Consider the following 25241-nt stretch of genomic DNA (forward strand, 5'->3'; position numbering starts at 1 on the left):
CAAGCAGGCTGAGCACACAGTGGGAGAGCAGTCTTAAGTCTTAAGTGACCTCAAGGTGTATTGTTAACTGAGCTGTCAGGTCCAGCAAAAGTTCCAGTACTTTAGAGTGTAGAAAATATTTGCATTATGATGAATTTCTGTAATGGAGTCCCCTGTCCTAGACCGAAACCCCAGATGCCGTGACAGAAATGGATGGAGATCCAGGCAGATGTCCCTTGGGTACTAGAGACTCTGAGGAGGTGGGCTGCCAAGTAGACACTTGTGGGTTTTGAGAGCAGCTCTTCCTTTCTCTGAGCAACAGTCAGACTCAAGGATGCTCCATGGAGCTGGAACCAGGGGCGATGGGACAGAGCTCAGGGGCTAATTCTGCTTGAGGTCTGAGCCAGGGGCCGAGGGCCAGCGAGGGCCTGACAGTTGTGTCCTTGTCTTGGCTACTTTCCTAGTGCTGAGACAAAACATCCTGACCCAGACATCATACAAATGAGTTTTGGTTTCGGTTTACTGTTCCCGAGGGATAAGAGTCCACCACGGGGCAGAAGTACCAGATGAAACAGTGGGGCATGGAAACTGAGAAATGCATATCCTTTATCATAAGCACAGAGCAGAAAGAGTCAACTGGAAGTAGGTAAGGCCTTTTTACTTTTAAAGCCTATCCCCAGTGACATACTTCCTCCAGCAAGGCTGCACCACCTAAACCTCCCCACATGATGCCACCAACTGACATCAAGTACTCAAATGCCAGAGACTGTAGGGGCCGTTTCTCATTCAAATCACCACAGCCTTGCTTAGCTTTTTGGTTGTATATCAGCTCCCTGAGAAGCCACCACCATCTGGGACAGTGCTGGGTCCTGGCAGGGCCAAGATGACTGACAAGAGTCATCTACCCAAGGAGCATCTTCTCTTGAACAGAGAGATCCCGAGGAAGTTTTCCCAAACACCCAAGCCAACTGTGAAAGGAGAGACTCTACCTCCCCCTAGTGGAAACATTCTCTCCTGCAGGGAGGGAGGTGCAGCGGACTCAGGAGGTTCCTGGAATACACAAGGCTGCTTCCTCCCCAGGATTGTAAAAATAGTACGATTGATCGATTGATCAATCCGGAGAGGAGACTCCTCAGTGGAACTGGCGGTTAGCTGGGCAGGGAGAGCCAAGCTTACAGCTTTTCTGAGTTGTCACCCACTGCTTTTAAGGCACCTGCACTCCCATAAGTAATCCAAATAAACTCCTTGGTTCACCCAGGTAGGTTTGGGCGGATTGGTCACCTTGATTGGGCTTGCTGCTCACTCAGGAGTGAATGGCCCTTCATGTCTCCCCAGAAAAAGCCATAAAACAGATGTTCATTCAGGCAAGTGTGGAGTGTCAAAAGAAGTGCTAAGGGGCTGGAGAAATAGAGTTGGTTCAAGTCCCAGCTCCCACAAAGTTACCTTACAACCGTTTGCAACCCCAGTTTCAGGGGATCCGATGCCTCTTCTAGCCTCCAGAGGCATCAGGCATGCATGTGGGGCACAGACATACATGCAGGCCAAACACCCATACTCAATAAAGAAAAATGAAAAAACGCCAAGTGTTCCAGGCTCAGGCCACTGGGAGTAATTTCCCCTGGCACTAGCTGCAGGGGTGCTCTTTGTGGCCACCATGGCCAGCAGAGGAACAATTCTGGAGACAAGAAGGCAGTTTGGTTCAACATGGGCTAAGTAGCCAGTGCTGGTTCAAACCCCAGGAGTCTTATTCCAAGTAGTTTATTTTAGGCATATTTGAGCACAGAGGAATTTGGTGGAAAATTTCCAGGTGATAATTAACTCAATCCTGCATGCACAAAAAAGCTCAAGACATGACTACATCAAAACTCTTTGTGAAGTACCTGTGACGTCTTCCATAAAGATGGGTTCTATAGATTAAGTACATGTGATGCCTCCCATAAAGATAGGTTGACAAGCTCATAGTAAGAGTTGGAGGAGCATCCAGTGTGGTCTCAGCCACACAGATAGTGCAAAGATCACCAGGCTGTTAACCATGTCTGCTCCAGGTCTTCTGGGCAGAGGGCAGGATATACATCCCTCCCTTGGAAGCAACAACCTTGTGTGTTTATCTGTGAGCACAAGGATCTCCATACCCCCCCCCCCCCAGTGTTGGTTTCTCTCTCCTTGACACCCCGACTGGTGCCTGTGAGCTCCCGTGCCTGGGGGCCTCCTGGAAAGTACACTGCTGATCACTTGTGCACATCACAGGCCCTCTTGGTGGTGCTGAGAAATCGGTGGCCTCATCTGCTGTGTGTTCCAGGTACCCTCTCTCCAATTCCAGATCATCTCAAGGGGTTGGTTGGTGCAGAGTGGGACCAAACCCTCCTAAGAACTTCTGGTTCATTTCAGAAATGGTTTCTGAGTAGTGCGAGGGGTGCTAGGGTGATAAAACACACCCTTGTCCCAGGCCACCTGGCTTGACTTCCCCATTCTCACAGAGGCCATTAAAAGTGTCTGCAGAGGAGACAGATAGGGCAAGGTGACAGAATGATACATGGCTAGCTAAGCACAGTGCACGAGCCACACTCAGGAGGGTTACAGAGACAGCCCCTGAGCCAAGCTGGGTGGAAGGGACAGAGCTGGAGGGAGTTTAGGGGTGAATGACTCTGGCATCCGGGCTCCAGCTAGTTGGTTTCTTCCAGCCTTACATCTTTACTGACTGCTAAAGAACAGGTTCCTCTAGACCACCAACAAGGTGGGTTTTCTTTTAAAAATTAACTTATATTTATTTACTTATTTGTGTGTGTGTGTGTGTGTGTGTGTGTGGGGTGGGGTGGGAGTAAGGCATGTCAGAGAACAACCTGTATGGGTTGGTTTTCTCTTCACATTCAGATCCTGGGGCTACATTTCACATCAGCTTTGGTATTTGCTAAAATATCTTGGATCCTAGTCTAGGGAACAAAGGATGTCACACAATCATTGGTATCACTCATTCTTTCCTTCTCTCTTCCTTGTCTCCCCCACTTTGGATTCCCCTAAGAGGTTGTCTTGTAGCCCACATTGGTTCTTAGCCTCACTGTGTGGCTGAGGATGACCTTGAACTCCTGATCCTTCTGCCTCTGCTTCCTAAATTCTGGGATTGTAGGAATGTACCATCACTGTACTGGTGGGGAATGAATCTAGGGCTTCATGAATGGTAGGCAAGCACTTCACCAACTCAGCTGCAGGCCCAGTCCCAGTCTCAGTTCAACTCAACCCCAGCCCCAGCCCCACCCAGCCTTGCCCAGCCCCACCCAGCCTTGCCCAGCCCCAGTCCAGCCTCGCCCAGCCCAGTCCCAGCCTGTTCATATTCCCAGCCTCATGGTCTTCTACTTTCTTGTCTCTCCTTTCACTGGGTGGAAGTGGATTCTGCAATTCCTGGCCCACATCACTCCTGGAAACCTGGAGGATTATATGCAGATATTTCCCTTCACTCCTTCCTGGTAGTTTTGATAAAGTATGAGGAAAGATTACCTGCCAAGGTTTCAGAGAGGGACCAGTAAGAAAAGTGAAGACTTATGGATAGAGGAGAAGCCACCCGGTGATCATGCACACCATTAATCCCACAGAGAAACCCTGACTCAAAAAACAAAACCATGCAACCAACCATGCACACAAACAAACAAACAAAAGAATGGAGGTGAAGGTCACCAAAGACAAGGAAGAGCCAGTCCCCTCTGAGCCTACATGGTCACCATGGCCTTGTCATTCACAGTGGACCCACCAATGCCGGGTCCTCTGATCAGTTACATAAGAAACCCAGCTACACAGAGGAGACCCAAAGATACTCTTCTGGGACAATTAAACAACTTAAGTTTTAACCCTGGGGTGTAGGGGTGGGGGGGTGGAATACACATTTCAATGTAAATGTTGTTCCAAGGCATCAAATTATTGAGCAATAACTGTGTGGAATTATGGACTTTGAAAGTTAAAGTTTATACTTACAAATGGAAATAGAGCCCAGAGAAATGGCTCAGCAGTTAAGAGCACTGGCTGCTTTTGCAGAGGACCCGGACCCAGGTTCACTTTCCAGCACCCACATGGCAGCTCACAAGGATCTGTAACTCCGTTTCTGGGGTATCTGACACCCACTTTCTTTTGGCCTCCACGGGCACCAGGCCTGCATGTGGTGGACATACTACATTCAGACAAAATATCCATATGCATACAGTGAAATACATAGTTATTTTTAAATATGAGCCAGCTACTTTACTCCTGGGCACACAGCCAAAGAATGCCACACCCTACTCCAGAGACACTTGCCTATCCATGCCTACTGATGCTTTATTCACTACAGGAAGGAAATGGAACCAACCTAGATGTCCTTCAACAGATCCCTGGATAATGGAAGTCTGGTATACATATAAAAGGGAATGCTATTCAGCTCTAGAGAAAAACGAAATCACAAAATTTTCAAGAAAGAGGGTCGACTTGGAATACTAAGCGAGGTCACCGATTTCAGAAACAAAAGCTGTGTGTTCTCCCTCATATGTAGTCCTAGAAACAAATGTGCATGCAGGTCCAGCACAATGTGTGGAAGAACAAAACAGGGCAGAATTAGGAGAAGAGGACAGATAGACTGCAGGGAGAGGACATGTCAGTCCTGAAAGGGGATATAACCATTTTTCTAGTTGTAACTCTGTCATGGATTTTCAGCCTTTTGTGGCATAAAAATGGAATTGATGGGGTTACAGGCCTTTTTTTTTTCTTCACAAATAGCTCATTAGAAAATATGGATACAGAGCCAGAGAGATGGCTCAGTGGGTAAGAATGCTTTCTTCTAAACTTGATGACCCAGCCCACAGCTGTGCCCAGGTCATTGACCACCTGCAATATGGATGCCCAGACCTCTGAGACCAGCCTCTGGGGAAGGCAGATATGACCCTATTTACATGTGGAAGCAACTATGTCCAAGATGGGGTTAGGTATGCAGGAATAGCTGTGGTGATGCTCATGGTAGTAATCTGGTCCCAATCTCTTCCCCAAGAGACATCAGCTCAAAAGGCAGAGATGATAGCCTTGACCCAGGCACTAAGGTGGGGAAATAGCTATGCAGTCAACATCTATACTGATAACCAGTATGCCTTGGCCACTGCACACATCCCTGGTGCTTTGTGCCAAGAACAGGGTCTGTTGACCCACTGGAAAGGAGACAAAAAACAAAGAGATCTTTCTCTACTCTCTTAACATCTATTTTGCTGCAGGAGAAGCTTGCTATTATCAAGTGTTCAGGATGCGAAGAAGGAGACTGTGGTTGTTTTAGTAAGAATGGCCCCAGAGTCATGGATCATGACAGGTAGACCTGAAAGTATCTTGGAAGGATGCATGAAGGTGCCAGAATCAAAATGGAGTCATTAGTGTCAACCCTAACAACAATAAAATGAGAAAAGCATGGGCAGGAGGAAGAAAGGGTTCTTACACAATCTTACACAAGATTGCGTGCTAGTCACAGAGACACTTCCAAAACTACAAGCTTCCCCAGACGCCACAACCTTGTTAGAATATCCCTCCACAAGTTCTGCCCTCCATTCGACCTCCACTGGTTCCTGCTGCTCCTTTGCTACATACCCCAGTGCCTTTACACACCCAAGAAAGGTCATCCAATCCCTAGAGTTTAGTCTGTCCTTTGGAAAGGGACTTTGTTTCCTGTAGACACACATGTCACTCTCCTACCATGTTACTGGTGGCCGAGCATGGGGGCTTTGTGGCATGGATGGATCTTGCTTCAAGGAAGTACCCAGTTCCCAAGGGTTTTCCCTGGCAAGTCACCTGCTTTGAGAATGTGATCATGAGCCACATTGAGGATGGAGAATCATGCTCACACAGGGCATTGTGGTAGTGGTGGTGGTGGTGAGGAGGAACCAGGCCTCTGTGGCCAGCATAGAGGAACTCTTCATTCTGGAGATTACAGACAGAATCTCCACCCAGCAAAGGCCTGTTATTGGTGGTACTGGTGCAAAAGGAAGAACATGTTCTGGGGCTAGAGAACTCCCAGCAGATCAGGGCTCAGGCTGCACCTCATCCTGGGGTCTCTGCATCACTCCCTTGCTTCGTGTCTCCCCGACAGCGTTTAAGAGTGTCACAGTCTTTTGATCTCAAATCTGTAGCCCGTGCCTCTTCTCTGCTTCCTGGAGCCTACCACTGGAGAAAAGCCTTATTATTGGGTAGTCTGAGGCCTGAGGAGAAACACATTTGTAGTTAGAGGTTTCCTGCCTGGCCCACAGTCAGGACAAATCTCTCTTACCCCCCAGGCCCATAGACGCTCAGACCCAACCAAGTAAACACACAGAAACTTATATTGTTTACAAACTGTATGGCCGTGGCAGGCTTCTTGTTATCTACTTCCTCTATCTTAAATTAACCCATTTCTATAAATCTATACTTTGCCACGTGGCTCATGGCTTACCAGTACCTTACATCTTGTCATGGCCGCGGCTGGCAGTGTCTCCTCCCAGCCTTCCTGTTCCCAGCCTTCTTTCTCTTCCTTGTCCCGCCTACCCTATCCTTCCTGCCTGGCTACTGGCCAATCAGCACTTTATTTATTTTAACCAATTGGAGCAACACATTTGACATACAGAACATCCCACAGCACACATTCCTTGTCCTGTCGTGTGGGTAGGAAGTGGCCTTGCAGGATCTTGAGAGTGGACTCCTTGCCTCTACCTCCCGTTTCTTGTTGCACACCTATGTAGGTCCTGGTACACAGGAGTCATGTGATAAACGAGAAGATCTGAGAGGTGTTTTGATCCCCTGGGAATGTATTTTGTGGTCTGTGGCTGAATGGTGGCTGGTAGACTGCTTCTTTCAAGACTTGATATGCACTCTTGAGGCTCTAGGGCAGTTAAGGTATGGATTGATCCAGGATATCTAACTTTGTGGCCATAAGATGGCTTGTGTTATTTCCCCCTTTCTGGTTCAAGGACCTTAACTCTGAGCTAGAGCAGCAAGATACTTTCAGACACCTGTGATCTCCATGGTACCTCATGAGGCACATCATCCTTAGTGCTACTGACTTGGGCATTTCCATGTAATGCACATTTTTCAGTTTTAAATTCTTATTTTTTGCTTGCATGCATGTCTGTGTACCATGTACTTGCTCAGTGCCTATCGTAGCCAGAAGAGGAGAGGTGATCTCTTGGAACTGGAGTTCCGATGGTTGTGAGCTGCCATGTGGTACTGGGAATCAAACACAGGTCCTTTGGAAGAACAGCTAGTGCTCTTAACCACTGAGCCAACTCTCCAGCCCCTTCCATGTCATATTATTTCCCTTTCCTTGATTGTTGAGGTGACAGAGATACTCCTAAGTTGCTACCCAGTTGCGACACTTGTTGAGGTTATAGAATTTATTGATCTAAGGATTGTAGTTTGCAGAGGACAGATGTCCTGCTGGGATATGGGCTGTTGAATTAGGGAACTATGGAGGAACAGAACCAAAAGAAGGTGTCCATATTTTGAAAGGATTGGGTTGCCTTACATCCAGGATCTGGGTAGTTCAACAGTGACCATCTATAAGATAGAGAGGCTGAAGTACCTGCAGCTGCTCCATTCACCAGGCTCAGCAGTCCCCATCTAATGCACAAGACCTGGAGCTCCCTGGAGGGCTGCCACTCTGAAGTGTACATTGGCAGGCTGAAGGGGTCCGATGCTCACAGGATGGTGGCATTGTGATAGGCTCACTTGCTCTAGGCAGACTGGTGACACGGGGTTTTCCCCAACCTTCTTTTTTAAAAAAATAACTTACTGATTTTCATTTTATGAGCATTGGTGTTCTGCCTGTATGCATGTCTGTGTGAGGGTGTCAGATCTTGTAGTAACAGATAGTTGGAAACCGCCATGTGGGTACTGGGAACTGAACTCATGACCTCTGGAAGAGCAGTCAATGCTCTTAACCGCTGAGCCATCTCTTCAGTCCCTCCTCAACCTTCTTTATAGCTGGGACATCTGTTAGGAGGTAATTTCCACTCTGAGGGTGGGCCTTACCCTCTCAGTTCGTCCTCTAGAGCAGTGGTTCTCAACCTGTGGGGTCATGACCCCTCAGGTGGTCATATAACAGATATCCTGCATATCAGATATTTACATTATGATTCACAACAGTAACAAAGTTACGGTTATGAAGTAGCAACGAAATAATTTTATGATTGGGGGGGTCACCACACCATAAGGAACTGTATTAAAAGGTTGCAGCATTTAGGGAGGTTGAGAATTACTGCCCTAATTAATCCCTAGAGGATTAATGAGCTCACAGACACTCCTAGAAGTGTGTCTCCTTTACACTAAAATATTTATTATTATTATTATTATTATTATTATTGTTGTTGTTGTTGTTGTTGTGTGTGTGTATGTGTGAGAAAGAGAGACAGAGAGACAGACAGACAGAGACAGAGAGATTGTTAAGGAGGCAAGAGTTTGCTTGTTTTTGCTGTGCTGTGTATTCCAGGCTAGCTGGCCCAAGAGCTTCTGGGAGATTCTCCTGTTTCTGCCTCCCATCTTGCTGGGATTACAGACGTGTGCCACCACATCTGGCTTTTTGGTGTGGGTTCTGGAGATGAACTCATGCCAGCAGGCTTGCTATGCAAGGACATTCACCCACTGAGTCACCTCCCTGGCTCTCATAGCTGAGACTAAATCCTATCAAGTGGATAACTCACAGATGTAAGATTGTAGGACTTCATGGTCTTGGTGTCCCTACTCTTTTTTTTTTTTAAAGATTTATTATTTATTATGTATACATACAGTGCTCTGTATATGTGTCTGCATGCCAAAAGAGCACCAGATCTCATTACAGATGGTTGTGAGCCACCATGTGGTTGCTAGGTATTGAACTCAGGGCCTCGAGAAGAATAGCTAGTGTTCTTAACCTTTGAGCTATCTCTCTAGCCTGGTGGCCCTACTCTTTCTCTGGGTTTGGGATTAGTTTAATTTGTGGTGAATGTGGGACACAGAGCTGGGCACTTTTGTCTATTCTGGGCTCCGGGAAACTCAGTCTGATCAGCAAGCCAGATCTTTGTGGTCAAGGGCCAAGTAACTTCACCAAACTGTGCGTGAGGCCTGAGAAAGCACGTCATTTGTGATTCATATGCACCATGTAACTATCCACTGACCCCAGCTCTCATTCCACCATCCCCCAAGGAGCCGTGTGACATCTGAATGAATGGGTGGCCGGACCCTTGCCACGGCCCTTGCTGTCGTCAGCGTTGGTTCCTCCTTGCTGAAGAGCTCGTGCTAACTCCTGACCAGTGTGGTCAGGTGGACAGTTTCCCTCCTATGGATTCCTTGGGTGTTCTATGACATCTCCCCATGCTGGCTGAAGATGCACTCTGTTTCCCTGTCTGCTCTCCTCTCTCTTGCTGGCAATAATTGGCAGCTCATTCTGTGTGCTCCTGAAGGCAAGGCTGGGGCTGCAGTGTGAAGGGCTGGACCTGGGGTCTCTGGTGCTCTGGACTCCTAAGTTCACTAGGTCCCAGATATGGAGGGATCCGGCCTGGTTAGAGAGCGAATTCACCGTCTCCTGCCACTTCTCCTTGGAAGCTGCTTCCTTGCTTGTTTCTCCTTGTCTGTGGACAGAATCTCAGGCAGGATATACCCTCCATGACCATATTAATAAACCATAAAGATCAGATAAAAAAATCAGAGAAGCTCAGGCTCCCATCAGATTAGCACCTCTCTGGGTTTCTGTGGCAGGCTGAGTTTGGGGTCTGAGATGAAGGCCCCCTTGTCTTCCCCACTGTGCTCCCCTCCTCCAGCCCCATCACCTGCCTCGCTCCAGATGCCAGATGAGGTTTCGTTTGGAAACGTGGAAATCTGATCTTTGCAACTTCTAGGTAGAGGAAATTCTAAATGACATTCTGGTTGATTAGTGGGCGCCAAAGTGACATTAATACAGGAGCCAAGATGGAGAGGAGCTGGTCTGTGGCTGCATGGTGTGGCAACTGTGCATGATGATGAGGCTTCAAGACGCTAGAGGAGCCGGGTGTAGAGGTGCACACCTTTAATGCCAGCAGCAGGGGCAGGTGAATCTCTGTGAGTTTGAGGCTAGCCTGGTCTACAGAGTGAGTTCCAGGACTACACAGTGAGGCCCTGTCTAAGGAGAAGAATGGAAAGAAACCAGGGGAAAGAACTTGGGATATTTTCACTCCACAGGACTTTTAGAAGTTTTGAAACATCATGTGGTTTTCTGTAAGTACGTACACTTAAAGAGTACTGACTCAGGAGTCTGGAGAGATGGCTTTGTCCACCAGGAAAACGTCTGCAGCCCAAGCATGAGCACAGAGGTGGATACCCAGCACTCATAGAAAATCAGGCACAGCTGCAGTCCCAGCACAGGAGAGGCAGACACAGAAGGATCCCCTGAATGCTCAGGCCAGCCAGCTCACACACACACACACACACACACACACACACACACACACACACACACACTATTCATTTTCTTAGACACAGTTTTGGTTTTTCTGAGTCCGTGCATTGTTGGGGGTGTCTCATGGACAGTTCTCTTGTGCATAAGTGATGTCTCTTCTGGCCACCTCCTAACCCCTTCCCCAAACCCTACTGGCTGGTGATCCAACCACCCACTCTTCCAGGTGGTCCTTATCGCACAGCCCAGTAAATGAACTAAGAATAGCTCCCTTCCGGAAGTGGCCAAGTCTGGTCAGTGACAAACTTTCACCCAGTTCACATTTCTTCCCTGTCCTTTGTCACAGGATAGTAACAACCTGTGCTCTGGTACACTGCCACTGTTCTATGTAAATCCATAAAAAGAGGGACTCATTTCTAGGGCCAACGGAGACCTGGAGATGTCCATGTGGAGACCATCTTCTCCTGTCTTTCAGTCTCCCCTTCTTTCTGAGGGCAGGGTCTGGAGCTCTCTGTTTCCTGCTCTCTTTCCTGTACCTATCAGCTTCTCTTTCATTTCTCTGTCCTGTCACCTGTACTGGACACACCCAGAGGGGCCTGGGATCCCTCAGCTGTCTGGAGTCTACTGGGTGAGTCCCTGTCATGTTATATCTAGGGTCTCTCCAGGCCTGGGGACGGGTCGGACTCCTAACTGACCATCTCCTCTCATTGTATTGACAGGCTCTTCCTCTCTGTCCTCTCTGTCCTCTCTCTCCTCACTTGTACTCAGTCTCACCTCACTGTCCAGTCTAGTGTCCTCCATGTTTGCTTGATCACCACTCCTTGGACGCGACTCTTAGTACTGTGGGGCCAGCACTTCAAATAATTGGAGTCTCTCTCTGTTCTCCCTTCTGTTTGTCTCTCTGTGTGTCTTTCTCTCTTTGTATCTCTCTGTGTCTCTGTCTTTATCTGTCTGCCTCTCTGTCCTCTCTCCCCCTCTCTTGCTCCTCCCTACAAGGTCTCATGTAGCCCAGGCTGGCCTTGAACTTGCTGCACAGCCAAGACATTGAACTTGTGATCTTCCTGCCTCTACCTCCCAAGTGCTGAGATTACATGCTAGGTTTATGCAGTGCTGGGGCTTGAACCCAGGTCTTTGTGTGTGCTAGGCAAGCATTCTACCAACTGAGTCTTGTCTCCACACCCTGAGTCTTGCTTCTGTTTTTGTCAATCTTGCCCATACTCCATCTCCAAGCACAAGGCTAGCTCATCTTGAGAACGGAAGAAACGGCCAAGCTGGCCCCTCCTCTGCCATTGTCCAGAAGAAGTCTGAGAACCCCAGGAACACAGCCGGGGGACAGAAATATGGGTACAGTCATTTCTTTTCTCGTCACAGAGTGAGTTTTGGTCTCTTGAGGTTAAGGCAGAGTTCCTCTTTGGTTAGGAAGAGCTGGTTTGCTCCTGAGAGTGCTGGAGAACTGGTTCCTTGACTCTAAGGCCACAGCAGACACCTTGTTTTGTCTGTCTCCTCTCAGGGAGGAGGCCAGGAGCCAGTAGGTAAGGAGCAGCAGGTAGGGCCCAGCAGGTAGGGAGAAGCACATAGGGATGCTCTGTGAATTCCATAGGAAGAAGGCTTGCACTCACTCCTTCCTGGGGGCAAAGTAGGAAATGAAACTTTCTGTGGCCTGGAACTTTTTCTTCCTGAATCCTCAGGTGGCTCACAAGCCAAGACTCCCTGCTTCCTGCCCTTTCACACTGGTCAGCCTTTGGCTCAGAGATCAGAACACCACTTTGAACTTGTGTCTCCATTTGGACTATTTCTATCCTGCTCTTTCCATAAAGGGGGCCCTAGCCCAGAGGAGTTCCCTGATGCCTCCTGGGAGCTCTGGGACCATCTCTAACTCAGCATAAATATCTGCCGCCATTTGGGAAAAGTCAACTATTTATTTTTAATTTTTATATTTTTGGACAGGGTTTCGCTGTTTAGCCCTGGCTGTCCTGGTACTCAATATGTAGGCCAGGCTAACCTAGAGCTCATAAAGATCCTCCTATCTCTGCCTCCTGACTTTGGATATTAAAGGCCTGTGTCACCATAACCAACAGAAAGTCGTCTTAAAGAAATTAAACTAAATGACTAGAGAGATGGTTCAGTAGTTAAGAGCACTGATTGCTCTTCCTGAGGACCTGGGCTCAATTCCCAGCACCCACATGGCAGCTCACAACTGTCTGTGACTCCAAGGATCTGACACTCTCACACAGACATACATGTAGGCAAAACATCAATGCACATAAAACGAAAATAAATAAATTTAAGTTACTTAAGCTTTGTGTGTGTGTGTGTGTGTGTGTGTGTGTGTGTGTGTGTGTGTGTGTGTGTTATGTTGTTCTTCCGGTTTCCACTGGTCCCCTTTGTTGAGAGCCAGATTGACTGACCCAAGACTTTCTCAGAGACCTTGATGAAAGGACAAAGGGAATGTCAATTCTGTGTCCTTGACCAAGAGTGGACTTGGCAAGGTCCAGTGAGCCTCAAAAGAGTCAAGGTTGCAGTTTCTGGAGATTTAACTCTTCCTCCTGGGCTGTGGTTATGAGTCCTAGGGCAGCTGTGTTTGAGATATCCTGTGTTATCTTCGCCACAGTTGTTTGACTTAGCTCTCTGCTGACTCTGGCATTTACCCCTGCATGTAGTATGTAAGATGCTGTGTTTTTAAATAAGCTGTCTTGGCATAAGTCATCAGCTTATTCATGGTCCCAGCTCCTGGTCCCAGCTCTTGTTTTTGTCTTCTTTATTCCTTATCCCTGGCCCTCTCTCGACACTCATCATTCAGGACTCTATTTCTGTAGGTGGGGGTCACTCTTTGTCTTTTTAGACAGATTTGCTTGTACTTTCAAACCATATGTGAGTGTGTATTCGTGTATGTATGTGATTTTTATATAGCTATATAAAATCTAGGTTCCACAAATGAAGGAAGACATAGATTTATTTTCTGCAATTGACCTAATTCATTTAATATGATGCTTTCTAGTTGTATCCATTTTTCCTGCAAGTGAAATAATTTTATTCTTTAAAAACATTTATTTTATTTTTATTCATATGTCACTCTGTGTTTGTCTCTCTATGTGTGCACAGGTACCCTCCAAGGCCAGAAGAAGGTACTGAACCCCTTGGATCCTGTGTTACAGGTGGTTGGAGCCACCTAATATGGGTGCTGGAACTGAAGTCTGGTCTTCATGAAGAGACACAAGTACTCTCAACCACCTCTCTAGCCTTAATTTTATGCTTTATAATGGCTGAAAAAAATGTATTGTGTATACACACACCTTCCTTATCCAGTTCTCTGTTGAAAAATCAGTTGCTATAGGAGGAAGGGACCAGATGTCCCATATGTTGGGTGGCAGCTTTTTCCCTCAAATGCCCTAGGATACCTGGGCCCTTCTGCCAGGGTCTCATACTCTCTTTTACCTTCTGACCTTGGGCCCTGGCTGTTGATGTAGGGCTCGGAGCAGAGGGCTGGAGTGGTTTGGCTTAGACAGGACACTGGGTTATTAGTTACTTTCTTCACCGCTGTGATGAAATATCTGACAAGAAACAACTTAAGGGAGGAAGGGCTTATCATAGCTCATAGCTCAGAGGGTCCAGCCCACCCGACAGATCAGGAGGCACTTTCTCCTGTCTGGCAGCAGAAACCTGCTTACAGATGGAAGTCTGCTGTTGGTTGTTTTTGCTCTTTTGGAGGCTCACCACCCAGCTCCCAAATAAACCACACACAGATGCTTATTCTTAATTATAAATGCCCGGCCTTAGCTTAACTTGTTTCTTGCCAGCTTTCCTTAAATTATCCCATCTATCTTTTGCCTCTGGGCTTTTACCTTTCTCTGTTCCTGTACACCTTTCTTTGTTTCTTACTTTGTAGCTTGCTGTGTAGCTTCGTGGCTGGCCCCTAATGTCCTCCTCATTCTTTGGCTACCTCTTTTTTCCTCCAAGATTTCTCCTTCTATATATTCTCTCTACTTGCCAGCACCGCCTGTCCTTTCTCTTGCCTTGCTATTGGCCATTCAGTTCCTTATTAGACCATCAGGTGTTTTAGACAAGCACAGTAACACAGCTTCACAGAGTTAAACAAATGCAACATAAACAAAAGTAACACACCTTCAAATAACATTCTACAACAGAAGTTTGGGATCAGGTCAGGTTTATTAAAAGGTGATATCAATACAATACACTCACAAATACAGAACAAAACTGTTCTCCTGCCTCTCAATTCCCAAGGGAGAGATGGAGACCGAACTGCAAGCCATGCTTCTCCTCCACTCGCTCCAGCTCCAAGTCACCCAAGAGAGAACGTGATCCCCATCCCCCCCCAAGCACATGCTGGTTCTTAATGGGTCAGGTATCTTCAGAAAAGACCACGCCCATTGGTCAAAACTGCACCATTCATTGGCCATTGGACCGAATGGTGGAACCCCAAAACAACTGCTTCCTCACATCTTGGTGGATCAGGAAGTAGAGAAAAGGGAGTGCCAGTTCTTCCAGGTTTCTCCTTTTCCTGTTTACTCCAAGCCTGTTCCCCAGTCCATGGGATGCTACCATCCACATTCAGGGAGGGTCTCCCCTCCTCAGTGAATCTTTTCTGGAAACTCCCTCACAGACACACCCAAAGGAGTGCCTCACTACCACCTTAAGCTTTTATTAATCCAACCAAGTCAACAATTAAAATTAACCATCACAGGTACCAGGCAAGAAGGTCCAGAAGGGACATTCTCATCCTTAACTGGAACCAAGATAAGCAGCGGGAAGAGGCAGGTCCATTCTTGAAAGTTCAGAGCAGCATGGCTTCAATTTAGCAACTGAAGGCTTAGGGAGAAGACTAGAGCAGACCTGATGCTGGGCAGCTGCAGACAGAGGGGAGATGGGAGGGCCTGAGACAGGACTAGTGGAGCTCCATCTTTGCTTCCTAGCTTCCTTTCTAGGACTGGAAGGTGAATGGTGGGATCCTATCTGGGTTTCCCTCCCCGAGACTCAGCTCTAATATGAGCTCAGTCAGCCAGCAAAGGTAGCAAGGGCTATGGGATGCTAGATGGGTCTATGCTGAGCACGGAGGTAGGATGCTTCCAATCAGGGAATCCTCTGCAATGGTAGGCAGCAATTTCCTTGACTGCTGATTAGTTTGCCACCCTGGGTCTTGATGTTGCACTGTTATCGAGCCTCAGCACTCTGGGAAGCCAAGGTGGCTTTCTAGCCCTGTGGCCAGAAACATTAGTTTCTGTGTAAGGTATTAGCTCTGCCTCTCTATGTCTTTCCTGTGCAAATGAGAATGGGATTCTAGAAAACAGACTCCTGGCTATAGACTGTGGGGAGTTCTGACCAGCCATCAAGTCATCCATTCATTTATCATCAATCCACCCATCCTCCATTGCTACCCTATCCATGTCTATCCACCTCCTGATCTTCTATTCTTCTATTCATCCACCGTTCTACATTTTATGCATCCAACATGCCATGCTGACAGAGGAGTGTGCTGGTTGGCAGAAGAATCACGAGCCATGGTTACCTTTTAGAGCTTTATTGGGAGAGAGAGAGAGAGAGAGAGAGAGAGAGAGAGAGAGAGAGAGAGAGACCGTGCGGAGGGAAAAGAGTGGAAAGAGAAAAAGGAGACACACAGAGGGCCCACCCGCTTTTTAGGCTGGCCCACGGTCCCAGGCTGATGACGTAATTAAGGACAGAACCCTTACATCCCAGACTTTCACTTATTATAAAAAAAGCAGGTAGATGGGAATAGGGGCATTGTTCCTCTCAAAAACTGCTTCCAGCTGTTTTTTTGGATGTTGGTTGGCTCTTGGGGGAATGGAGAAGGGGAGTCTTCTGAGGTAGACAGGCTGTTGATGGCCTGGCAGGACATTTGCTAGCCCATGGCCTTTTTCTCACTTAAAACAGGGACCCACCAGGTGGTGGTGGCACACACCTGCAATCCCAGCATTCAGGAGGCAGAGGCAGGTGGATCTCTCTGAGTGTCTGGGCACTACAGAAAAACTTTAGTGTAAACATCTGTTACTATGAGATGCTTTTAACAATTGATCACCTGTCTCCTGGATGCTGAACTAGTAAAGGAAACAGGTGCTTTTTAAAATAATCTGTCTCTGATAAAGCTTAACATGTTTCAAAATCTATCTGGACAGGCTAGATCTACCAACATAAAATAATAATGATTGTTTTCTCTCTAAGCTTTTTTCTATGTCACCAGCATCTTGTCAGACAGAAGGTTCCCAGCCACAGCCAAGAGGGATACATGTCTCCAGAACAAACGGATGACAGACAGCATCCCACAATGCCTGTCTACCTTGGAAGACTTCCCTTCTCCATTCCCCCAAGAGCCAATTGATGTCCAAAAAAATCAGCTGGAGGCAGTTTTTGAGAGGAACGACACCCCTATTCCCATCTACCTGCTTTTTTTTTTTTTTTATAATAAGTGAAAGTCTAGGATGTAAGGGTTCTGTCCTTAATTACATCATCAGCCTGGGACCTCGGGCCAGCCTAAAAAGCCAGCGGCCCTTCTGTGTGTCTCCTTTTTCTCTTTCTGCCCTCTTTCTTCTGGGCGGTCTCTCTCTGTCTCTCTCTGTCTCTGTCTCTGTCTCTCTCTCCCTTTTTCTCCCAATAAAGCTCTAAAAGGTAACTATGTTGCACTGACTCTTCTGTCCAGCACTCTCCGCCAGCAGCAGCCACCAGTGCCGCCACTTTAACCAACACCCATGCCCACCCCCTGCCACATACATCACATGTACATAGGACCAGAGCTACCCACAGTTCCCCTAGATACCATTAGCCTTATTTCCCAGACACTGAGTGTGCCCATCCCTCAACCAGTACTGTCATCACTGCCCCCTGGACCTCCCTTGGTATGCATTATTGAATACCGAGGGTCCAGGGATCTCACTACGTCCAGCATGGATATCTGAGGGGAAAAAAATCTATGTATACTATGCTTTTATGTCTGTTAACTTTATTCCTCTAAGACAAAATTCTATCAATACAGCTATAGTTTCATCAGGCATTCAGGGCAGGAATAACTCTAGAGGTACTGAGCTCTTTTTCTGTCTACTTTATTTCTTTGTTCTGAAATCCCTCTATATAGCTTCAGTTCTGTTCCGTTTCCTCTCATAGTCCTGTTAACAACTAAGCTCTTATGCTTCCAGCCTCATCTTTGTCCTCTGTTTCCTCATTCTCCATCTACTACTCTCTACTCCTGGCACTGATGGGCCCTATAAGAGTTCTGTCTTACTGTCTACAAAACCTCTGTTTTCCTCTCTTCTCTCTGGCCAAGCCATTCTGTCTGCTCCACAGAAAAATGCCTGCCTCTTCTTTTCCTCACCAAGAGGTTCTCTGCCTCCTCAGGAATGTTGTTCTACCTTCTACCTTGATATGTAGGAATCTCTTTTGTTCTCAATTGCTCAGGAGAGCAACTAGGCCTCAAGACAGGTGGAGGGGGAATGGTCTTCATTTGCACAAGAAGCAAAGCTATGCTTCTCCAGCCAGCTTGTCTCCTAGGTTGGGGAAAGGGAGGGAGAGGAGTTAGTTACCTAAAAGTTCAGCAGGTCTGGAAATATTTGGCCACGCAAGAATTCATAGCAGAAGATGCTGAAATATTAAAGGTTGGATAACACCACATATTAATAATAAATGGCTTGCCCTTTGACAGACCCTTGGCCAGTCAAAGTATAGCTTCAATACACAGCTGAATCTCTATGATACATTCTTGTGGCTTGCCACAGTGCATATTTATCCACTGCCATGTTCTCCACCTTGTATTGTAATTTACTTGCTCAGGTTATTTATTTCTGTCAGGTTGCAAGCTGCCTGAGTTAGAAAACCCAGTAGTTCATCTCTGGGGTCCAGGGTTGGGCTTCTAGAAGGCTGTCAGTGTGTGTTTGTAGGGTTGGTGGATAGATGCTGGATGGATGATAGATGAGGAACTCTTTACGAGAGAAATAGAAGAGTCTTCAGATTAGATGATGAAAATGTCTGTGTCCCAGGAAAAAAGCCAGATGCCATCCCCCCAACACCAAAGTCCGGATTTTTGGGCTGTGGCCTCAGCCTGTCAAAATGTCTAAGCCAAGAACAGGGAACTTGGGCATGACACAGTTACCTGTTTTGAGATTCATTTCCCATTTCTTTCTGGATAAAAGGCCCTTGGGGAGACAGGCAGCCAGAAGCTCCTGAGCCAGAGGTGGAGATGAAGGAGAGGGAGGTCCCCGATGCACACTTCACAGTGGATAAGCAGAACGTCTCCCTCTGGCCTCCAGGCAAGTGCCAGCTATTGCTCCATGCCCACTTGGTGCTTATGCCCATCACCACTCTTCACTGACCCTTAACAAACTTCTGTGTCTCTTTCCAGAGCCTCCTCCCAAGCCTGATCTGTCTCCAGTCCTAAGGAAACCTCTCAGCCTCCGTGTGGCCTTCGTCTGTCTGGCACTGGTGCTGGTCGCCTCTATTGTGCTTCAAGCTATTTTCTGTAAGTCACCAGGTCCCCAGATACCCAGACCCTTTTTGCTACTGTCCTTGGTATCTTCAGTGTATGATGTTTCAGGAAGTTTGTTGATGTTTCTGGAAGCTGACCTGCTGCTCTTTCTATCCCAGGTTTCTTGGAGGATTTTCTGACTGGCATTAGGAAAGATCTGCTCTCAGGGGTACTCTTCAGTGTTAAGGAAACAGTCATCAAGCTTTACATCTCTGCCTTTGCCTCCCTTAGCGTCCTGTCACTCACAGCTCTGAGACCCTTGGATTCAAAGCCTTGTGGATAGCTCCCAGCAGTGAGTGGGATGTCTCCTGACCCTGCTAGGGACGGTATTCTCCACTGAGCAGATAGAGAACTTGGCCAAACCGGCAGACAGCCTCCTCACTCTCTTGTATGTCCATCCTTGGAGCCTTCTTATTCCTCTTCTAGAAGCTTCTTGGTCTCTGTTGTGGTCATACCTTTCTCCCTTCTGTCAAGTCTCTAGAAAGTATAGGGAGGGAATGTCTTCTCTTTTCAAGGTCTACCTTTGTGGTCTCAGATTCTCAGTCACATCCTTTCTAGTCCACAATGCTGACCTTGATTTTATCCTAGTTTCCTGGTCTTGTCTCTTCTCCCTCATCTCTCTCTCTCTCTCTCTCTCTCTCTCTCTCTCTCTTCCCTGTTTAAAAAAAGGTCTCACTATGTCTCCCTGGCTGGTTTGGAACTCGGCTAGGTCAGGCCTGCCTGAGACTCACTGAGATCTACCTGCCTCTGCTGGGATTAAAGGTATGTGATAACATGCCTGACTGTTCTGGCTTCTAGCACTGCCGTTTTCATAGGACTCTTTTTGGAAAATCTCGTATTTTATTTTATGTATGCAAATGTTTTGCTTGCATATATGTATACTACATGCTCTAGAATGTTTTGCTTGCATGTTTGAACACCACATGCCCTAGTACCCAAAGATATAAAACTGGGGACATGGACAGTTATGAGCTGCCATACTGTGCTGGGAAATTAACTCAGGTTTTCGGCAAGAATAGTATTCTTCCTCCTGAGTCATTTCAGCCCCACAGAACTCGTTTTACAGTTATTGGTTAATTTTGGTTCCCATGCTTATGATCTTAGTAAAGCATGAAATATAGGGCTAGGGAAGGGCAGAAATAGCTTAATATCCCTCCCATGTGTCCTGCAGTCTGCAGAGATATGGCCCTGCCCATGGCCATAGAGCAGCCTGTGGGCAGACAATGGAGGGGTGTGCTGCCCTAGCTGGGAGCTGTGTCTTTGACAGGAGATGGCTGGGGACTGACTCATAGGCTCAGAGGGAACTCAGTGATGGAGTGATGAGGGGCTGACTAAGGGTACCCCTTTACCAAATTCACCCTGGCCATACTAAGGAATTTCAGGGCTGGGCTCTCCCTCTGCTTGTTCATGAGGCCTCTTGGTCTCCTCCCTGCCTGTGCCAACCAGCATTCCTGACAGATGGTGACACATGGTGCACACATGTGTATATTAGTGAATGAGTGGAGAGCAGGTGGCAGCCCCTTGGACTGTCTTGGTCCTTTGGGAAGCTTGATCCTGCATTTCCCCCTTCCTTTGGGCAGCACCCCATATCCATGGCTTAGGGACTCCTTAACTGACCTCTTGACGTTTTCAAATCCAGATCCCAGGTTGATGGACAAAATATTGGATGTCAAGAGTGATGCTGAGATGTTGAGAGGTCGTGTGGACAATATCAGCACCCTGGGTTCTGCTCTTGAGAAGGACAGAGGCCGTGTGGAGAAGGCTGAAGTTCAGATGCAGACACTGAACACCAGCCTCACCCGCGTGCATTCTCAGATTCTGTCTTTGAGGACCAGCATGGCACAAGCCAGTGTTCTGATTAGTGAGTTAACAGGAAGATGGGAGGAGGTTGATAATCTCAGTTCCAAACTCCCAGAGCTGCAAAGAGATCTGGATAAAGCCAGCACCTTAAATGCAAAGGTCCGGGGACTACAGAGCAGCTTGGAGAATGTCAACAAAGTGCTTCAAAGACAGAGTAAGTAAAGAGAAGATCACCCTGCAGGCTGGCTAGTGGCAATAAAAGCCTACTTGTCTCAGACAGAGGCCAGCTAGCTTGTGGGTAGACAGAGAACAGGGAAGAGGGTGGGCTGGAAAGTTAACAAGGAAAATGTCTTAGTTAGGGTTTACTATTGCTGTGAAGAGACAACAATTATAAAGACAATATTTAATTGAGGGTGACTTGACTACAGATTCAGAGGTTCAGTCCATTATCATCATGAAAAGAAGCATGGCAGCATGCAGGCAGACATGATGCTGGAGCTGAGAGTCCTTACACCTTGATAGGCAGGCAATAGAAAGTTGATTGACTTCCTCATTGAGGGAAGCTTGAGAAAAAAAGACCTCAAAGCCCACCTCCACAGTGACACATTTTCTCAAACAAGGCCATGCCTCTTAATAGTGGCACTCTGTTTGGGGAGCATTTTCTTTCAAACCACCACAGAAGGCCTCAAGGTCTAAGAGAACTTGGGGCAGTGAGGAGAAAAACACCAGGCCTAGCTTGGGTCTCTACACTAAGGTGCAGAGTGTAGAAGCATTAAGAAGTCTGTCCTGGTGTTTTGTGTGGCCTGGAAAATAGCCATAGTTTAGGTTTTGAGAGAGTGATTTATTAAGTATATAGCGAACTATAAATAAAAGAATAAATAACAAATGACAGATGGACAGATGACTGATAGACAGGCAGACAGATACATAGGTGATAGATAGATTGATCTAGCAAAACATCAAGTTGGGCACTCAAAACATCCAGCAGAAATCAACCTGGAAGTCTGACTGAGACCCTTGGTTGAAGTTCCCAATAGAGAGTCCCTGAGGAGCAGAGTGTCCTCTCGGGTAAGGCTTTCAAGTACAAGAACAAATAACAGCTGGAAGGTGACATCATCAAGCGGGAAACTCAAAACATCCAGCAAAAACTGCCTGGGGAAGTAGAAGCAGACAGCTGGAATTCCAAGTTGAGCTTTCTCTCCTTTGAGGGGCCTTTGAGACAAACATGCTTGCGTCTGAAATTGGGAGGGGTGGGCAGCCCCCCTCCAGAGCCAGCTTCTCACTGAGCTCGCATAATGACATTTCACTAATATAATATATGCACATGGCCTGTATCTTGCCTCTTCCCATGAAGTCCCTTACTGAACCAGGGCCCAGGGGTAAGGGCCCTTGTGGTCCTCTCATATTCTCCCCTCCCTGCCTCTGTACCTTTTCTACCCTCAGAAGGTCTATCACAAGTCTCAGACCTTTAGGGTTCCAATAGAGTATCCCCAGCCCCTGACACTGGGAACCTAAGGACCCTTGGATCCATTCACTGCTGTCCCCAGGATTCCATCAAACACCCCATGCCCGTCAGGATGCAGAAGAATCTGGAGCACTGCTGTTACCTCAGCCTTTGTTTTCCAGGTGCCATTCTGAAGATGATGTCTCGAGGCTGGAAGTACTTCGGGGGGAACTTCTATTACTTTTCACACACCCCAAAGTCCTGGTACAGTGCAGAACAGTTCTGCATTTCTAAGGAAGCTCATCTGACCTCAGTGACCTCAGAATCAGAGCAAGTGAGTGGAATCATCACAGACTTTGTGGAGGGCATATCAGAGAGGCTGGGCAGGGTTTGCTGCAGTAACAAAAATTCCTCAACAGTCCATGATCTGGGCATGAAGGCTCATTTCGTGTGTGTGTGTGTGTGTGTGTGTGTGTGTGTGTGTGTGTGTGTGTGTGTGTGTGTATGTGCATGGGTGCATGCTCCTGCACCCATGCATATGTGGAGGACATCAATTGTCCTGTTATATCACTCTGTCTCATTTCCTGAGCACTCACTGGTAGCCAGCAAGTAAGTCCCAGTGATCCTATGTCTCTGCCTTCCACAGGGCTTGGTTTATATGGGTGACAGGGATTTGAACACAGAGCCTCGTGACTAAGTAGCAAGAGCTCCTACCCATTGGGACATCTCCCTAGGCTCACCACTCTTGAAGGTTTATTTCTCATGTGTACTGCACATCTTTGAGGAACAGGAGGTTGTTCTCTTAATTGTAGGTATCAAGGCCCTAAGCTGTAGGAGGGTTCACACATCACACATCACAGTTGCTGAAGCAGCAAGGAGACACTGCCAGCTTCATTGATGTTAAAGCTCCTACATGCAACTAACATGTCATTTCTGCTCACATGTCCCTAGCAAGAGCCAGTCACACAACCCTGCTAGCTTCAAAGAGGGCAGCAGGGGGGCACTCTTTCCATGGGCCCGAGAATAGAAATAATTTGTGAACAACATTAATGATGCTCTAGGACCCAGGAGGCCTCCTTCCTGGTGACAGAGTGTTGATGGGCTCATCGATCTGGGAGGTGGAGGAGTGATGCCAAGTGACGCCCAGTGTCACAGTCTGCCATCAAATTTGTCCTGGAGCTTGGGGAGATGGCTTACTTTGTCCAGGCCTCACCTGAAGTGAATTGATGAAATAGTGCCTGCCCCAAGGGTAAAGGAGGGAGGGAGGCATAGGGGTCTTCTCATCTCTGGCAAAATTAAGGTCTCATGTAAATTAGGTATTTCCATTCAGGCCATTCCCTTGATGTCCCTTGTTTGCAGTTTAGCTGAATTTCCTTCCTTCCTTCCTTCCTTCCTTCCCTCCATTTCTGTTTATGGTTGTTTTCTTTTGAGTCAGGATCTCAGTATGTAACTCAAGATGGCCTGGAACTCTCAATCTCCTGGTGTCAGACTCCAAAGTGCAGGGATTGCAGGCATCTGCTGCCACGCCTGGCAGGCTGTCTCCCTTGCTCTCCATTACCTCACTAGACAGCACAGGTTGCAAGTTGTTAGCTGATAAGCAAAGAGCATCTAGGACTTGGAAGTGGGCTCTGGACTCCAGGCATGGGCAAGGAGGTGCTGAGAGAAGATGGTGTACCAGTGAGTCTGTGACTCTCCTGGGGGACCATCAAGTTCAGGGGCTGCTGCTGTGCACAAGTGAAGAGTACTCAACAGGCAGGTACTCAAAGGTGTGGTGGTGGCATGCCCTCACTTACTCTGTGTTCCTCACAGGAGTTTCTCTACAAGGCAGCACATGGGCTTCCACTCTGGATTGGTCTCACCAAGGCAGGGAATGAATGGTACTGGGTGGATGAAACATCATTCGACATGAAACAAAGTGAGAGGTGAGTGAGTCTGCTGCGGCCTCCCCTCAGCCGGGCTTGCTGGGTGGAGAGTTCCCATGAACACAGGGTTGTGCACTGTCCTTTTCCTAGCACAGAGTGGACACCCAGCTAACTGCTGCTGCTCATTGGGTGGTACCTGGGGGCCAGTTAGGACCCTGCTTGTCCTATGGTCTTGGCAGCAAGATGTTCTGCCCAGCTGGGGTGAGGGACTGACCCAAGTCCAGGCCTATGTGGTATGGGATTGTGAGAGTCTTGAGAGAGGGGGTGGGGCGCAGCAAGAGGCTTAGAGTGGAAGGTCTACTCATCTTCTTAGGTGTGGGAGCAACATCTTGCAGCATTGTCTCCAAGGATGAAAACTGGGATTGAAACAGCCCAACAAAATTATTTATTTATTTTATTGTGTGTGTGTGCATGATGTTTGTGTGAGGACTTGTGCCACATATGTGTAGAGGTCAGAGGACAACTTGTCATAGTCTGTTCTTTCCTGCATTATGAGTACTAGAGATTAGACGCAGGACATCAGGTTTTGTTGTAGGTACCCTAGCCCACTGAGCCATCTTCCAGGCCTCTAAAATAATTACTTTTAAAGACAGTATCCCATGTGTCCTAGGCTGGCTTGGAACTTGCTCTGGCGCCTAGGTTGACTTTGGTCCTCCTGCCTCTACCTCTTGAGTGCTGGGATAAAGGCATATGCCACCATGCCAGTCTACTTGGTGCAGTAGATGCAGTGCGAGGCCCCCTTCTGCCAGGTGAATAAAGTGTCTTTGTCTTCTCACTTGATAGGTTCTGGATTCCAGGTGAACCCAACAATACCGGGAACAATGAACATTGTGCCAATATCAGGGTGTCCTCCCCCCGGGCCTGGAATGATGCTTCCTGTGACTTTAAGTTCCTTTTCATCTGTAAGCGACCTGGCAACCAGGAAGTCCCATGACAGGCCTGGCCCTGAGCTCAGCATTTATGTTCCAACAGTGATCCTGCTTGAGGAGATGCTCTCTCCCTGATACTCCAAGATTGCTCTGTGCCTTAAGTTTTTTTTTTTTTTTTTTTTTTGCTTGAAAATGTTCCAAACATATCGTGGAGTCCATTTGTCTTGGATGGGAACTCTGTCCCTGGAGGGCCTTGGGTTGGGTTAAATGAGCTAGGGCATGGAGAAGATGTAGACCTGCTGCCCTGGTGAGGCAGGTCAGTACCCCGACATCTGCAGAACATTTTGTTTGTGTTTTCCTGATCCTTCTT

At 47.4% G+C, this 25241-nt stretch overlaps 1 protein-coding gene across 1 annotated transcript; it reads left to right on the forward strand.

Moving 5' to 3' along the window:
- The first annotated feature begins 18545 nt into the window (after positions 1 to 18545).
- Positions 18546 to 24936, forward strand: Cd207 (CD207 molecule). The gene is made up of 6 exons (XM_036181920.1): positions 18546 to 18621; positions 18714 to 18830; positions 20476 to 20850; positions 22263 to 22414; positions 23890 to 24002; positions 24786 to 24936. The coding sequence occupies exons 1-6, from the start codon at positions 18552 to 18554 to the stop codon at positions 24934 to 24936; spliced, it is 978 nt and encodes a 325-aa protein (XP_036037813.1). The 5' UTR covers positions 18546 to 18551.
- The last annotated feature ends 305 nt before the right edge of the window (positions 24937 to 25241 follow it).

This window comes from Onychomys torridus, chromosome 3 (genome assembly GCF_903995425.1).
Source record: "Onychomys torridus chromosome 3, mOncTor1.1, whole genome shotgun sequence".
Classification (NCBI taxonomy): domain Eukaryota; kingdom Metazoa; phylum Chordata; class Mammalia; order Rodentia; family Cricetidae; genus Onychomys; species Onychomys torridus.

Coding starts and splice junctions, on each gene's coding strand:
- Cd207 (XM_036181920.1), top strand. CDS start 18,552: ATGAAGGAGAGGGAGGTCCCCGATGCACACTTCACAGTGGATAAGCAG. Junction 20,851..22,262: donor CAAAGTGCTTCAAAGACAGA/GTAAGTAAAGAG, acceptor TTTGTTTTCCAG/GTGCCATTCTGAAGATGATG. Junction 22,415..23,889: donor TGACCTCAGAATCAGAGCAA/GTGAGTGGAATC, acceptor TGTTCCTCACAG/GAGTTTCTCTACAAGGCAGC.